Raw genomic sequence first — 15,261 nt, 5'->3', positions numbered from 1 at the left:
AGATGAACCAATTGGTGAAGAGGCAGAGCAGGAGATATTTGCAGGAAGTTATTCATCACCAGAAAGGAGGGTTTGCCATTGGGAGAAATCCAGGTTGGAAAGTTTACAGATTGAGTCAGTCCCCTGGAGTAACAGAAGTCCTTTGCTGAAGTGCTATGGTTGATGAGAGAGGTACCAAACCTAGCCAAGTTGCATGGTGATAATATAAATTTACCACATATGAGGAAGCAAGAGTTGGGATGAGTGGTTAAAAGTTTGTCCATGTTGACTGAAAGAGATGTAGATGGAGACCTCACTGTTATGAGGATGGTACAACACACAGATGAACAATAGGTGGGAGTGGGGGGAGGGGAAGTCGCAGCCAGAGGTACTCCTGGGGGATGGGAGGTGTAAGGTCAGTTCAGAGACAGTGAGAAATTGAGTTCTTGATGAAAAGTGCAACTCCACCGCCGGGGCGTGGTTCAGGTCTATGAAATTGGAGGAGACAGTAACCAGGGAGAGACACTAAAGAGTCGGGGACGTCCTGTGGTAGGATGATGTCTGGATTATCAGCATGGCCCAGATTGAGAGATCTGTCAGTTTAGAGCACAGATCTCTGATGTTTGAGGTCCACACAGTTAGAGATGGAGGGGGGGGGGAGGCATTGAGGTGGTGCAGGATGGGGGGGGGGGATTTTTGGGAGGATGTGAGGGGAAGGTTTAAGTGTGTGGGGTGCAGGGGAAGGTTTGAATGCGTGGGATGCGGGGGAAGGTTTGAGTGTGTGGGGTGCGGGTGAAGGCTTGATTATATGGGGTGGGGGAGGTTTTAGAGGGTGAGGTGAGGGGGGAGAATTTAGGGGTGGGTGAGGGGGAAGCATTGAGAGGGTGGTGTGAGGAGGAAGGCAGAAAGGGGGATATGAAGCTTTGAGGGGTGGGAGTGGGGGTGGTTGCTCTTCATGATTCCATATTCACAATTTTGACAGACGGAGAGAAAGATCATGGGATGGGGGATTAGAATGCTTGTGAAACACATGGAGAATTACTGTGCTGTACGAGTGAGGGTGGGAAGCAGGGGATGGGAGAAGGTTTGTGGACGAGGAGCAGAACAAATAAAAACCTCAGAAAAATATTAATTTTAAAGAAAAAAACAAATTAAGAAAAACATTTTGAAGAAGAAGAAGAAGCAATCCCAGGCCAAATTTGCTCAAGCAAACTTTCAATCCGAGGAAGGCCTTGAAAGAGGCCGTTAAGGAAATTGAGGAATTTTAACAGATAAGACTATGTGAGACAGCCAACCAACTTTGTGTAGCAGTCTCGGAGCAGTGGAGTGTTTCTTTGTGAATAAGAAGAGGTTGTTATAGTGGGTGGTGGGGGAGGGGTAATTATATGTTCAGTTATTTTAAAGTGAATTTTCTATATGATCCTTTAGCAAAGATTTTAACTTTTATTTTTAACTAGACGACCCGTGAGAACCCGTTGGGTTCCCGTTGTGAGAGCAGTTGCTTAAAAAAAATCTTAAAAAAAAAAAAACGAGAAAAAAAGATAGCTCCAGCGAACTATACCACTGAGGTTGTTTGCATTGATCAAATTCTCCCGAAGAGTACTTGACTGAATCGGGAATTGATTTTTTAATAATATTTTTTGTTGCCCGATTTGAACGAAACTCGAAACTGCACACTGCAGGAGAGTGGTGAGTAAAGCATGAGTCACATTTGCTCTACGGCTAGGATACGGAGGTCGTACCCCCCCCCCCTGAATTGACAGAAACATGCGGCGGCCGCAGAGTTTCTGAGGTGGCCTCAGGGTGGCCCTACGCCGTATGGCTATCTTTTACAGGCCGTAGGGGTCTCCGTGGAATTAAAGCGCGGAGTTATAACTTTTTTCCATTTTTAGGTTGGTCGTAGCAATTCGAAAAGCCGTAGCCATGATGTAGATGTGTTCCACGTCGACCGTACGTAGGCCGTACGGTGGGCTTGCGTTATTCGTGCGTTTTCCGTAGGCTCTTATCAATGAAAAATGAATTTTGCCAACCCCCAAAAAGTTACGGCGGCTGCACTATTTCCACGTTCGCCTTAGGGCACCCCTGCGGTCGCCTTGCGGGCACCTTGAGGCAACCTTGCGTCTGCCTTGAAAATTCTATGGTCGCCGCAGGGACGCCCTAAGGTCACCGTGCGACATCAAATCAAAGACCGTACGGCACCCCCACATTTTCGGTCTCCACAATTTCTAAATACCCCATGTGGTTACCCAAAAAAATAAAAGCATATGTGGCTGCTACATTGTGTGACCTTGGAAATACTGCGGCCACCCTATAATTGCTAGTGGCCGTATAATTTTTAGACCCTACGGCCGCCGAGCCAAATGTGACTGAAGCATAAGGTGGCCCTAAAAATTTTGCGCTATCATGTACCGTTTTGGCTGTATTTTGGGAACATAAATACATACATACATATATACAAGATGAGAGTTTTAGTAATATTGGGTGGTCGATCGAGTCGGGAAAAAAAAATTTCCCCAAAAAATATATTTTCGATGAAAAATTATTTTTTTAATCGATTGATCTATTTTGATCTATTGATCTACCCTTATTTGTTGGTCGTGGTGTCGGTCTGTCCATGTGTGTTTGGCGGGGGGTTTTGACCCCCTTGCAGTTGTTCGATTTTGATGAAATTTGGGTGGTAGAACCAGTTAATGACCTCGTTGTGCCGCGTAGGTACTGGTTGCTAACGCCCCTTTGGTTGCCTAGCAACGGGACTTTGAAATATATGAAAAATCATAAAAAATTAATTTTTTCGAAAATCAAAAATCGGGCCACGACCGACTGTGGGCAGTACATTCAGCCATATTGTCAAAAATTTCCAGCCGGATCCTATAAAAACTGTCGGAGAAGATAGACTTTGAATGAACTCTGGTCGAAAACAATAAAAAAGCGGTTCGTTATATCGCAGAGACTGAATCAGACATACATGAAACTGGTATGGTAGGTTCATGGTATGTCCTAGTTATGTGTGAGAAAGAACCGTTGCTACGGACCCCTCCGTTGCCTAGCAACGGCCAAAAAACCTCTAAATGTGGGGGTATTTTAACGAAAAAACAATCTGCAGCATTAACCCTTGAAGCTAGAATCATGAATTTTCTTGTGCTTAATCCTCAGGTCATTCCCCATCGAACGGGCCCATCTCGTCAGGTTCTATTGGGTAGTCGACTACCCATGTCCGCCTACCGGCTTGTATAGATATACCTATTTCTATATGTTAGGCCACAAATGTGTTGACGAACCTAAGTATTAATCATCCTCTATATAACTTGAGAAGTGTGTCTGTGTGTTTATTTGACTTTGATGCATTCCTAATCCAGAGGATATATAACGATTTGAAAATTGTACCCCCGGGGAGTTGAGGAGAGGGTGCGGCGAAGGGGGGAGTGGAGGTTGCAGGGAAGGTTTTAGTGGTGAAAAATTAATCATATCCCTGGGGGTTCAGGATAGGGAGAGGACCCAAATTTTATGAAAATGTGTATCGTATAATGCCACCTGTTGCGAACTAGTATTGGCACAATAAGATATGGTACACCAATTCTCTGCATGAAACTATCGACGAGGTCGACTTGGGGGGAATTATTATTATGGTGTATTTAGTACTTACAGCCTTGCATATTAACATGCAGTGTGGAATAAAGTAGTTCTTGTCCTGCCACTTCCCATGCCTGTCATGATTCCTTCGAGCTCCACTTAATCCTATCGCATACGAAATAAACTGGTGATGAGGATGGGATTTCTTTGTTGCGGTCAATTTATTTCAACTGCACTGAGCTTCTGTGCAAGTCCGAGGCCCGTTGAGCTTTGCTGGACAGCAGGACAAATATTGTGGCGTAGAGTGTCGAAGGCTTTGGAACTCAGACTGTGAGTGAGTGCTATTTGTGTTGCGTCACGAAGATATGGCAGGCTATATCGGCAGCATTGAGCTGTTTGATGAAGGTCCAGTAAGAGAGGCTAGCATATTGAGAGGCTGGAGCAGTATTTCTGGTGAATGGCATTGCTAGTGAAAAACAGGTGCAAACATCTCTTCACGTAGTTAGCAGCAAAATATATGGGCTGCTTCGGAATCTCACTGCACCAGACAAGCCATGCACAAAGCCTTATGGAGAATTGGGGAAAATTCTCCAGGATCACTTCTGCCCAAAACCCAGGATAATCCCACAGTGATTTCGATTCCACGAACATGATCAACTTGATGGAGAATCGATCTTTGATTTTGTCACCGCGTTGAAAAGGTTGGCTCAGCACTGCCACTTTGGTGACAATCTAAATGACACACGAGAAGACAAGCTCGTCTGCGGCTTGACGAGTGAGAGTATTCAGAAGAGCTTGTTGGCGGAAAGTGAGCTTCGCTTCTGGAGAGCTGTTGAACTTGTGATTGCCATGGAAACTGCTGCAAAAGACTCTGTGAAGTTACGGAATAAGGGAGGACCCAAGGTCCACAAGGTGACTACAAAGCCTGGGGCCACGCCTTCCAGGTTGTCAGCTGCCCAGAATGACAGAAATTACAGAGGACCTTGTTTCCAATGCAGAAGGAAATACCACCCCACCCCCCCCCCCATCCCCGATACTTATTTCCGACATGAGGCATGTTATTACCAGGAGTTCACATAACTGATCCTCAGGAACACATGAATGGTAAAAATAAATAAATGATCAATGCGTACATCAAAGATGCTCCGAAAGCTCAAAAGCGTCCGAGCACAACAGTGGCTTTTGATGGAAGCTTTTCTCAGCTCGTGCAGGTAAGATTGTTCCATGATAATTCTGATAATCGATATTCTGTGAGTACAAAATTAAGTTTATAAATGATAACATTATAATTTACAAGTTATATTGTGGGTTTATAACTTATCAGATTTCAAAAAAAACATCGAGCTAAGGAGAACACGCGAGCAAAGAGGAAGAAGAGGAGGTTCAGGAGCATCTGGAATGAAAAAAAATAAACAAAAAAGAGCAGCTTGCGAGTGTCTTGTCAGGAGAGGATATTCTGAGAGAGCGCTTTCAGAGGAGTAAGATGCATACTAAGCTGAGAGGCACTTGGGAAAGCAGACGAGCATGCTCGAAGCTGACATTTTTGTTTTTCATGAGTACCAAACCATTTCTGCTGGTACTCATTGGAGAACCAAATGAAAAAAACTTGTGTGAACCCCTGGTTATACCAACTGTCACTTGAAGGGTCATGTTGCAAGAAGGTGCCAGAAACCTGGTCAGCAAACAAACACAAATGTACATACTGTGAGTCATAGCAACAGTGACAGTGATCTGGAGGACTCGCTTGTAGCTAACATTTGAACCAACCATGTCAACAAGCTGGATGTCATCTGGATTCACTCTAAAGTGGCAGGGAGAAATCTGCATATGGAGTTGGACATTGGTTTGGCAGTCTCCGTCATTTCATTGCGTTTGTAATCTAAACTGTAAAAACATCTGAGACTAAGGAGCACTACAGCTGTACTTCATACTTTCACCGATGAGCAAATTAAACTAAAAGGCAAGCTGTGTGTGCAGGTACAGTACAATAAGCAATCATACATGCTGGATTTGTATGTTGTGGACACTCAAGGCCCAGCCTTTTTGGGAAGAGACTGGTTGCGGAAGATCAAGCTCGAATGGCAATGCGCGTCTTGACTGGCAAGTCAAGGCAATGCATGTCGACTCAACCATTTCTGGATCAACTGATGCTCAATTGAAATACTTGCTCAACCAGCACTCTGAAGTCTTCATGAATGAAATTGGAACTCTGAGAGGAACTAAAGCAAGGTTGAGCTTAAGGACAAACATAAAGTGGGGTTGCATCAGCCCCTGCAGTGAGGGGTATTTTGATCGGGTATTTTCAGGAATTGATCGGGTATTTTCAGGAATACCAAAGGTACAATGTCTCATCGATGATATGTCACCTGGAATTAAGACGGAGAACATTTGCAAATTTTGGGGCTAGTTTTCAGAGGCTAAAACAGCACAACCTTCGGGTAAACCCAGACAAATTAAATCACTGTGAAAGGGTTAATTAAGTAATAGATCCGACAAAATAAAGGCGATGGCTGAAGCACCAAAACCTAAAGATGCCCCACAACTTTGCTCCTTTCTCAGGTTGGTGAACTCTTATCACCGCTTCCTCACAAATTTGTCAACACTTCTCCATCCGTTGCACCAGCTACTACAGAAAGGACACACATGGAGTTGGATAAAGAAGCATTCATGCAGGTAAAAATGATGATCACTTCTGGCATATCCCAATCATTGCACAGTCATGTGCTGAGACAGCTGCATGAAGGACTCGTTAGGGTCGTAAAGATGAAGGCATTAGCACATAGCTATGTGTGGTGGCCCTCAAATGATAAGGACATCAAACAGATAGCTAAGTGCTGTGATTGGTGTCAGCTACATCAGACCATGCCACAGGTGTCACCTTTGCACCCATGGGAGTGGCCCTCAGGCTCATTGCAGAGACTACACGTGGATTATGCTGGGCCGTTTCTTGATACTATGTTCCTGGTGGTGGTTGATGCACATTCCAAATGGCCAGAAATTTATGTCATTGAGTCTTCTACGTCACAACAGATCAATATCAAACGACGTGAGATTTTTTGCCAGGAATGGCGTATCTGAACAGCTATTATCTGATAATGGTCCTCAGTTCACATTAAATGAATTTAACCTCCTCATGAAATGAAATGGAATTAAATACATTATGCCTGCCCCTTACCATCCAGCCACAAACAAGCTGGCTGAACATGTTGTCCAAATTTTCAGACAGGCTTTTCACTCTGCGAGGGAAGAGGACACCATTGAAGAAAAGTTAGCCCGGTTCCTGATGTCCTACCAGAACGCTCCTCATGCAACAACCGGAGAAAGTGCTGCAAAATATTTCTTGGCAGACCACTGCATACTAGATTGGACGTGGTTAAATCTGCCATCAGAAAGTCAACGATAGAATTTTTCAACAGGCTCTTGGTGGAGGTAAAAGCAACATGCATGAATTTCTGGTTAGATAGCCTGTTCTTGTGCGTGACTACGGTCAGGACAACAAGTGGGTAACTGGTGCTGTAAGGCCCAAATGGGTTCCTTTAAATTATGATGTTGCAGTTGGACCCTGCGTTTGGAAACGGCATACAGACCAAATGTGGATTTGCTGTGAAGTTCAACCTTTCCAATCAGCAGACCCTCCTGTAAGAATAGTCAGAGGGGGTCGGGGTCAACCGAGATGACATCTGCACCGGTAGAAGCATTTCCCGCTGAGACCGATGCTGCACCAGCAACAACGGGTGGTGCAGCTCAACCAACTGAGGTAGCTCTATGGACAAGGCAGTATCTGTAGAGACACCATAAGGCCCCAGAGAGATTGGATCTGTGAAGTGATCCAGTTATGAGGAGGAATAATCACCTCGCAAAATCGAGCCAAAGTAGGTTTCGAGCCCTGTGCTGAATCCACGAGATGGTAGATTTCAGTTATCTTTTGGAAGTGATGGATTGCAGTGTTCTGTTGTTATGATGCTCTTGTGATGTCTTTGATTATGCTATTTTCTGGGATTCATCGAATGAGTAAAATGATCATTTATTGTCTTGTGGGTTTACCCATTGTGGGATTAGATCGAGAAGGGAGGAAATGTGGTGTATTTACAGCCTTGTGTACTAATGTGCAGTGTGGAAGAAAGTACTTCTTGGCCACCACTTCCTGTTCCTGTCATGATTCCTTTGAGTTCCACTTATCTTATCGCATACGTAATAACCATACAATAATATCACAGTGTTTGTGTTTGTTTTACTTCTATGCTTAACCGCTGTACAAAATTAGTTTAAAACATGTGGTTGTACTGGGGTGTGCAGGGAAAGCTTTTTGGTGGTGAAAAAAATATTCATACTCCCAGAAATGTGAACTGTCATGCAAAACATGTTTGGATATTAATGTTATTATCATTTAATATTAGCAGGCATTGAGAAGCCTGAAGATCGACGTGTCAAACAAAAAAATTCATACGCTCAGAAAATCATAGCCCCTGAGATTCATGGTTGGGGGGAGACCCCAATTCTCTGTATTCACATGTGTATAATATAGTACTACCTGGTATTACAAGTCATAATAAAATACACCATAGACATCATAGAAGTGGAAAGATTAACAGAGAGGTTCTTTGCTGGTATATTTAATAATGCTGCTTTCGTGTCGTTTGGCTTCGAAATATATTGGCTATGCTACATTTGTACCTACATCAATTTAATTTTTTTTTTCCATTCACAGATGAGTTATCAGTCCGAATTCTTACCTGAGGTCCAGGATCACCACTTTGTCCCCGTTGACCCCTTTCCCCTGGACCAGGAAAGCCCTGTACAACACACAATACAAATGTATTTCATGTATGCCGGTGCACAAAAGAACCATAATTAATTCTCACTGTTCAAAAGTGATCGGGCATAGCAAGCTTGAAAATTTTAGCACCATCCTATTCCTAATATTCATCAACAATCTCTATGACTCTGTGGAAAATCCTCTATCTATTTGATGATGACTCCACCCTCTGCCGTAACATATGCCTCATCCTTCAGATGAGCAAGCAGCAGCCTTTTCCCTATCTGCAGATATTGATAGAATCATGAGCTGGTCAAACACATGGAATATGTCTTTAAATCCTGACAAATCTCACTCTCACTCTGTCTCTCCGAAAGGACCATTGGCAAACACTCTGATCTACTTTCTTAACAATGCTCTTGAAGAAGTTGAGTCACTAAAACTTTTGGGCCTCAATCGAGGCTATGATCATTCTTGGACAAACAACACTTCCAAGTTGACCTCCAAAGCTAGTTGCTGACTGGTTTCCTCAATTATGCAAAGCCATTCCTTGGTACACCTGAATTGTTATCCACCTACAAAGCCTTCATGCATAGCTTTATGGAGGATTGCCCAACCCCTCTGGATTGGCGCCCCTATCTCGCATCTTACTCAACCTGATGACATGCAAACCAAGGCTATTTAAGATCACCGGAGTCCTTTTCATTTTTTGGAATCCCCCTCAAGTTTCTGCAGGGACACATGGTCTCTCAGTAACCCACTTTTGCTGAAACTCCCCAAATACAGAATCACTGCTCACATCCACTCAATGATGGGGAGTGATCTGAGATGGTGATGAAAAGCTCTCTTGAAGACCTGGAGAGAAGAATGAGATTGAAGAGAATGTGGAAGTTGGTTCCACGGGTGGGGAAAAAAAGGAACGAATGAATGGAGGTGAGTAGTGATCCTGAATTGAGGTAGTTTCACCAGAAGGGACTTTCTCATGGACCCCGTGCACCCTGCAGAAACCTTGGGGGTGGGGACAAAGCACAGAAAGAGCTGAGGGTGAAAAACCAGAAAGGTGGCAGAAGAAGATAGGGAGGCCACCGATCTGTCTGCGATGTGAAAGTGATAGGCCCATAGACTCAGGTTCATTGTAAGAGTTTCCAATGACTTGCAGTTAATTATCCCACTCCTCAGTCTTTTTAAGCAATACTACATCCTATCCAGCCTTAATAAAACACTTTTCAATTAAATTTGGCTATGATGCACACAATATACTATAAATTTCCAAAAATCAGCTCCAGATTAATTATCATGCCATTTAATTCAGGTAAATCCATGTATATACATCAGTTCGCTCCAAAAAATGCACAATCTAAACTTCAAAAATTTTACATCCATAATTCTTGCAATTAATTTGCTGTTAGTCACACATGAAACTAGGCTAAAGCAACTCGGGCAGGGTGGCCTCCATCTTGCATTGCGCCGTGTAAGTGCGGCTGGTGCGGAATCTGGTGGTTGAGTGAGGCATTATGCCGGGAAATATGCAACAGGGCTTCGGCTGTGCTATCACAAACCGATTTGACAATTTAGTGTATCACGAGTCAGAGCCACACAACACCGTAAAGGCCACAAAGGCCAATAAGGCATCCACAGTGACAAACAAGGCAGTGGCAGTGGCCAAAGCCTCCAAAGGATAAGCAAGCACATCTGCCAAGTCACAGAGCTGGAGCCGCAGAGTCAGCCTGTGCCTGCGAGGCTCAAGAGGGAGAGTTTGCGGTGTATTCGCCGGCAGTTTGACCGATGTGTATCTCTTGCTTCAATGAGGATTCCCTTTGGGCCTGACAGAGTGTCCAAGCATGGCATCTTCTCCAAGATTCATCCAGGGCAGCAATCTGGCTCTCTTCAAAACCGGTGGGTTGGTAGGCCAGATTGGGGAGTTTTGGTCCTTTCCATGTTTTCTGGACATTCAAGTATCCAATTGAAGATGAGGGTGAAGGGTCCACAGTATTCTCTACTGATGGGTCTGGGTGCCCTTCTGGGGGCTTTGTGTGCTCCCGAGGTGGACCAGCAAGTGGCAAGGAGTCAGCCACACAGAAGGATTTTGCATTTATGGAGGACGCCATTTTGATGGGTATTGTGGAGGTGAACACATAGGCTGAAGGCTGGAGGACAGACGTGGATGGAGCGAATGTAACAATGGTGGCTCGCCGAGGAATGACATCAAAGAGAAGGATCACTAAAATATCAAACCTACCGAGCATGGTGATGATCAACCCACAACCGATAGTGGCACTGAGGGGTGTAAGCCTGAAGAAGAGGAGGATGAGATGAACTCGATGTCGCTGGATAAATGCAAGACCACGGACAAGTGCATGAGCGGTTATAATGTGTTGGGTATTGTATGTGGGTTGTGTCCAGATTGGTGGTAACTTGAAGAATGAGGGAAGGGGTCTTTTCTGTGGTAAATGCTTGAAAGTGGCTCATCAAATGGCTTTTGTGGATGAGTTGGGAAAAGGGACAAAAACTATGTGGGATTTTTTGGAGGGGTGGGAGATTCGTTGAAGAAGGTTGGTTGTGTTTGGGGGGTTGGTGTGGGGCAGATGCGGGTAATTGTGGTGGCATGGCAGGTGCAGATGATGTGAGTGGTGCGGAGGTTGCAGGCAACAGCGTGAGTGTGCTGATGTTGGTGGGGTTGCAGAGGGGGATGGGTAATGGACTGAGTATTACGGGTGCAGACGTGATGGGTGGGGAGTGTGGATAACACTAGGGTTGTGGGAATGTGGTTGACACTGGGGTTGTGGAGTGGGTGGTTGAGGGTGCAAAAGATAATGACGATGTTGGAGGTGTTTAAAGTGAGGGTGATGGTGTAGTGGTTGCAGATGGTGCGGCCAGAGTTGTGGCTACGGTTGATGCAGTCAGTGGTGAGATTGTATTTGGTGGCATCAGCAGTGGGGTTGATTGTGTGGATTGTGAGGATTGTGAGGTATGATTGTAATCCATCATGTGAGGATTGTGGTGTGCAGATGATGTGAGCTGTGGTGTGGCAGATGCACATAGTGGGAAGTGTTGTGTGGAGGTGGGAGGGAGGCCAGGGAGATAGTTTTTGTCAGGGATGAAGCTTATGGGTATGTGGACTCTCCATTTTGTGGAAGAGATTAAAAAAAATAGGAGTTTGTGTTGTTTTAGAGGGACAGGAGTGATGGATTTGATAGATTATTGGATGATTTTACTTTCATTTAGAGAGTGGTGAATGCATAGCATGGTCTCCCTGCAAGGGTAGTGACAATATAGTCAGTGAATTGATTTAAAATTGAGTTGAATAGGTATCTAGAAGTAGTGGGGATGGGGGAGTACTAAAATGTTGGCATGACTGACAAGACTTGATGGACCTGATGGCCTCCTCCTGCATTGAAGTTCAGAGGGCAAATACTGGGAACCACAAAAAAGCTCTGCAACTTGAATTATGGACACATTTGCCAAACATAGTACGGACTGTCTTCTCAAAGATTAACTTGGTGCAGTCACATATTTTAACAAGAGGTTCATGCTGTTCTTTCTCGAGAATGTAGGCCACCTGTGAAAGGTGTCTGCAGTGCACTATGAAAAATTGGATTTGGGCCAAATGCATTCTGGTACAAAAACTTGCTCAATACATGTGTTCTTGAGTGTATTGAACTTTCCTTAACGTTGTTTGTGTGTTTTTGGGTACAAAAACAGATTGGGTACAAGAATGGGGAAGGCTGAAATGAGAAGGATAGCGTTGCTGTCAGAGTAACCCTTTTCTCTGCTTCTTTCCTTCATTTCTTCATAATGTAAAACCTAAACTTCAACATTCAAACATGATGGAACGTTCTTACATAATACTCGTATTATGTACAGCAATCCTTATAACCAGTGTTGTTCAGAAATAGACAAGATATTTATCATGAACTGAAGTCTATGAGCAGCACATTAAAATGCATGTTTTGTTTAGTTGACATTTACCTTGTTTCCCTTGATCCCAGGTGCTCCAGGCTCACCATGCTCACCCTTGTCCCCAGCATTACCCTTGTCCCCCTGCCAGATAAAGTAAACTTCATGATTACCAACAATTTCCCAAATACTTTGCACACTCAAAATTCTTCCATGGGGAGGACAATTATATTCACAGATGTAACTCTGTGAAAATCGTCCCCCAATTGAAAAACACATCCGTCCAACTCTAAATAACATAATCAAAACTTACTATTTTGTTTATAAAATCACAATAACATGAGGCAACCTTTTCCATGCAATGCTGATGAAATTGTGACTCTTAAGTCTGCTTTCAGCTTTACAAGCAGAAACAAGGAACCTTGGCAGAGAAGGAGGCCTTTCATCCCATCATGCCTGTGCTACACCAATCCACGAAACTTTCTTGCAGCTTACAACCACCCTACCCATAGCAGTAAGGAACAGCATGTGCAGTTTCAAATTCCTTTGGTTCAAGACTACAGAAAACAGGCAAAATAATTGTTCCTCCTCTAAACCCTCGCTGTATTGATTCGTTTTTAAAACGTGCTTGCCAAGTCGTTTGCTGAGAGGTTTCAGAAGTGGAATTATTTGGTTGAAGCGAACATAAATATAGTCCAATCTTCTTGCGGCATCCACACCACAGAATAACTGAAAGATGCATTCAGAACACAAGCAGATATCAAACGCACGAAGGAATGGAATTGGGAACCAGTGACATAACAGCATGTTCAGTGCCTATATACTGTAGAAAGTTTACACCCACTTTCAAAATTTTCACCTTTTGTTGCATTATAGCCTGAAATTAAATTGCATTAAATCAGGATTTTTCGACCTTTATTTACACATCATAACCCACAACTTCCAAGTGAAAAACAAATTCGACAAATTTCAGAAATGTAATTAAAAATACAAAACTAAAAAAATCTTGGGGTGGATACATGTCCACCCCCCTTATAACAGCAATTGTAAAGTACTTCAGGTGTAAACAATCACCTTCAAAATCACACACCAAGTTAATTGGCCTCCACCTGTGTTAAATTGCAATGACTGATTATTTCAGAATAAAATTAGCTGTTCCTGTAGGTTTCCTCTGTTGGGAAGTGCATTTTACAGCAAAGACTTAACCATGAGCCCCAAGGAGCATTCAAAAGACCTCCGGGATAAAGTTGTGGAAAGTCACAGATCAGGGGATGGGTATCAGAATATTTCAAAGGCCTTGAATATCCCTTGGGGCAGTCAAGACAATCATTAAGAAGTGGAAGGCATATGGTACCATCAAGCCCCTGCCTCGATCAGGCTGTCCCTCCAAACTGGATGACCAAGCAAGGAAGAGACTGATCAGAGAGGCCACCAAGAGGAAATTGCAACTTTGAAGAGCTCCAGGCCTTTATGGCAAAGACTGGTCATTGTGTGCATGAGACAACAACATCCCAAACACTCCACAAGTCTGGCCTGTATGGTAGGGTAGCAAGAAGGAAGCCATTACTCAAAAAAGTCCACCTTGAGTCCCATTTATGGTATGCAAAAAACCACTTCGGAGATTCTGAAGGCATGTGACAAAACGTTTTGTGGTCTGACAAAACCAAGATGGAACTTTTTGGCCTAAAAGCATCACGTTATATTTGGCGCAAACCCAACACAGCACGGCACCCATATAACACCATCCCTCCTGTGAAGCATGGTGGCAGCATCATGTTACAGGGATGTTTCTCATCAGTAGGGACTGGGGTACTTGTCAGGATATATGGGAAAATGGATAGAGAAAAATACAGAAAAAGCCAAGAGGAAAACCTCCTGCCCTCTGCAAGAAAGTTGAAATTGGAATGGAAGTTCACCTTTCAGCATGACGACTCGAAGCACACAGCCAAACGACACTGGAGTGGATACTGAACAAAAAGATAAATGTCCTTGAGTGTCCCAGTCAGAGCCGCGACTTAAATCCAATCGAAAATCTGTGGCATGACTTAAAGATTGCTGTCCAATGCTCCCCACGCAACTTGACTGAGCTTGAACAGTTTTGTACAGAAGATTGAGCAAATATTGCCCAATCAAGGTGTGCAAAGTTGGTGTATACCTATCCCAACAGACTCACCGCTGTAATTGCTATCAAAGGTGCTTCCAGCAAGTATTAACTCAGGGGGGTGGACACTTATCCAACAAATATATTCTAAGTTTGTATTTTTAAACAATTTAATGAAATTTGTAGAATTTGTTTTTCACTTGGAAGTTGTGGGTTACAATGTGTAAATAAAGGTGGAAAAAATTCTGATTCAATGCAACTTAATTCCAGGCTATAAAGCAACAAAAGGTGAAAATTGCGGAAGGGGGTGTGGACTCTCTATGGACACTGTATACCTCAGAAGAGAATTGCAAATTAGGAAAGCGCATAAAAATGAGCATTTCAGCAATGGGTTGATGATTTTGTCACGAGACTGAAGTATGATTCCTCTGAAACACGTAACGTCCTCTTTTATGGAGTACAGTATACCTCCCAATGCTTCAGCCACTCTCAAGTGAACAACACAATGCCAAGCTCATTGCCTGCAGCACACAACGCACCCCTCACACCTGACTTGCTGACTGCATCCACGCATTCAATGCGTTGCTATCAATGGAACCCTTTTCTATCAGTGAAGGTGGGATGCTACAAGCCAGTTCTGTGCTGAGTCTTGTTCCTCATTATCATCAACAATCTCTTTGATGGCGTGGAAATCCTTGTCCATTTTGCAAATGACTCCACATTGTGTCCATCCAAACAGGCAAACAGCAGTTGTGTGTCTCTCTACCTCTGCTGATTTGGGACTGCGAACAAGCTGGTCTGAAAATGGAACATATCTTTCAACAATGTCAAATCTCAGTCTCACTGTCACTCCAGAAAGATTACCAAACAAACCCACCAATATATTTCCATGATCTACTACTTGAAGAGGTTTAGTTTCTTGAACTTCGAGGCATCATCACAAGCCATGACATCTCAT

At 43.6% G+C, this 15,261-nt stretch overlaps 1 protein-coding gene across 2 annotated transcripts in view; it reads right to left on the bottom strand.

Moving 5' to 3' along the window:
• LOC147018083 (uncharacterized) overlaps nt 1-15,261 on the bottom strand; it is a 357,617-nt gene that overhangs the window by 182,822 nt on the left and 159,534 nt on the right. For both annotated transcript variants that reach the window (XR_015062269.1, XM_085897420.1), the window contains exons 42-43: nt 12,275-12,346; nt 8,283-8,342 (exon numbers count right to left, since the gene is read on the bottom strand). Coding sequence is in view for 1 of the 2 variants with exons in the window: in XM_085897420.1 (XP_085753546.1) it covers nt 8,283-8,342; nt 12,275-12,346 (132 nt within the window). In the remaining variant the exon portion in view is untranslated. The remainder of the gene's footprint in view (nt 1-8,282; nt 8,343-12,274; nt 12,347-15,261) is intronic.

This window comes from Eptatretus burgeri, chromosome 10 (genome assembly GCF_056783735.1).
Source record: "Eptatretus burgeri isolate ZD-2024b chromosome 10, Ebu_testis_v1, whole genome shotgun sequence".
Lineage (NCBI taxonomy): Eukaryota > Metazoa > Chordata > Myxini > Myxiniformes > Myxinidae > Eptatretus > Eptatretus burgeri.
This window is presented reverse-complemented; position numbering and strand designations above follow the sequence as displayed.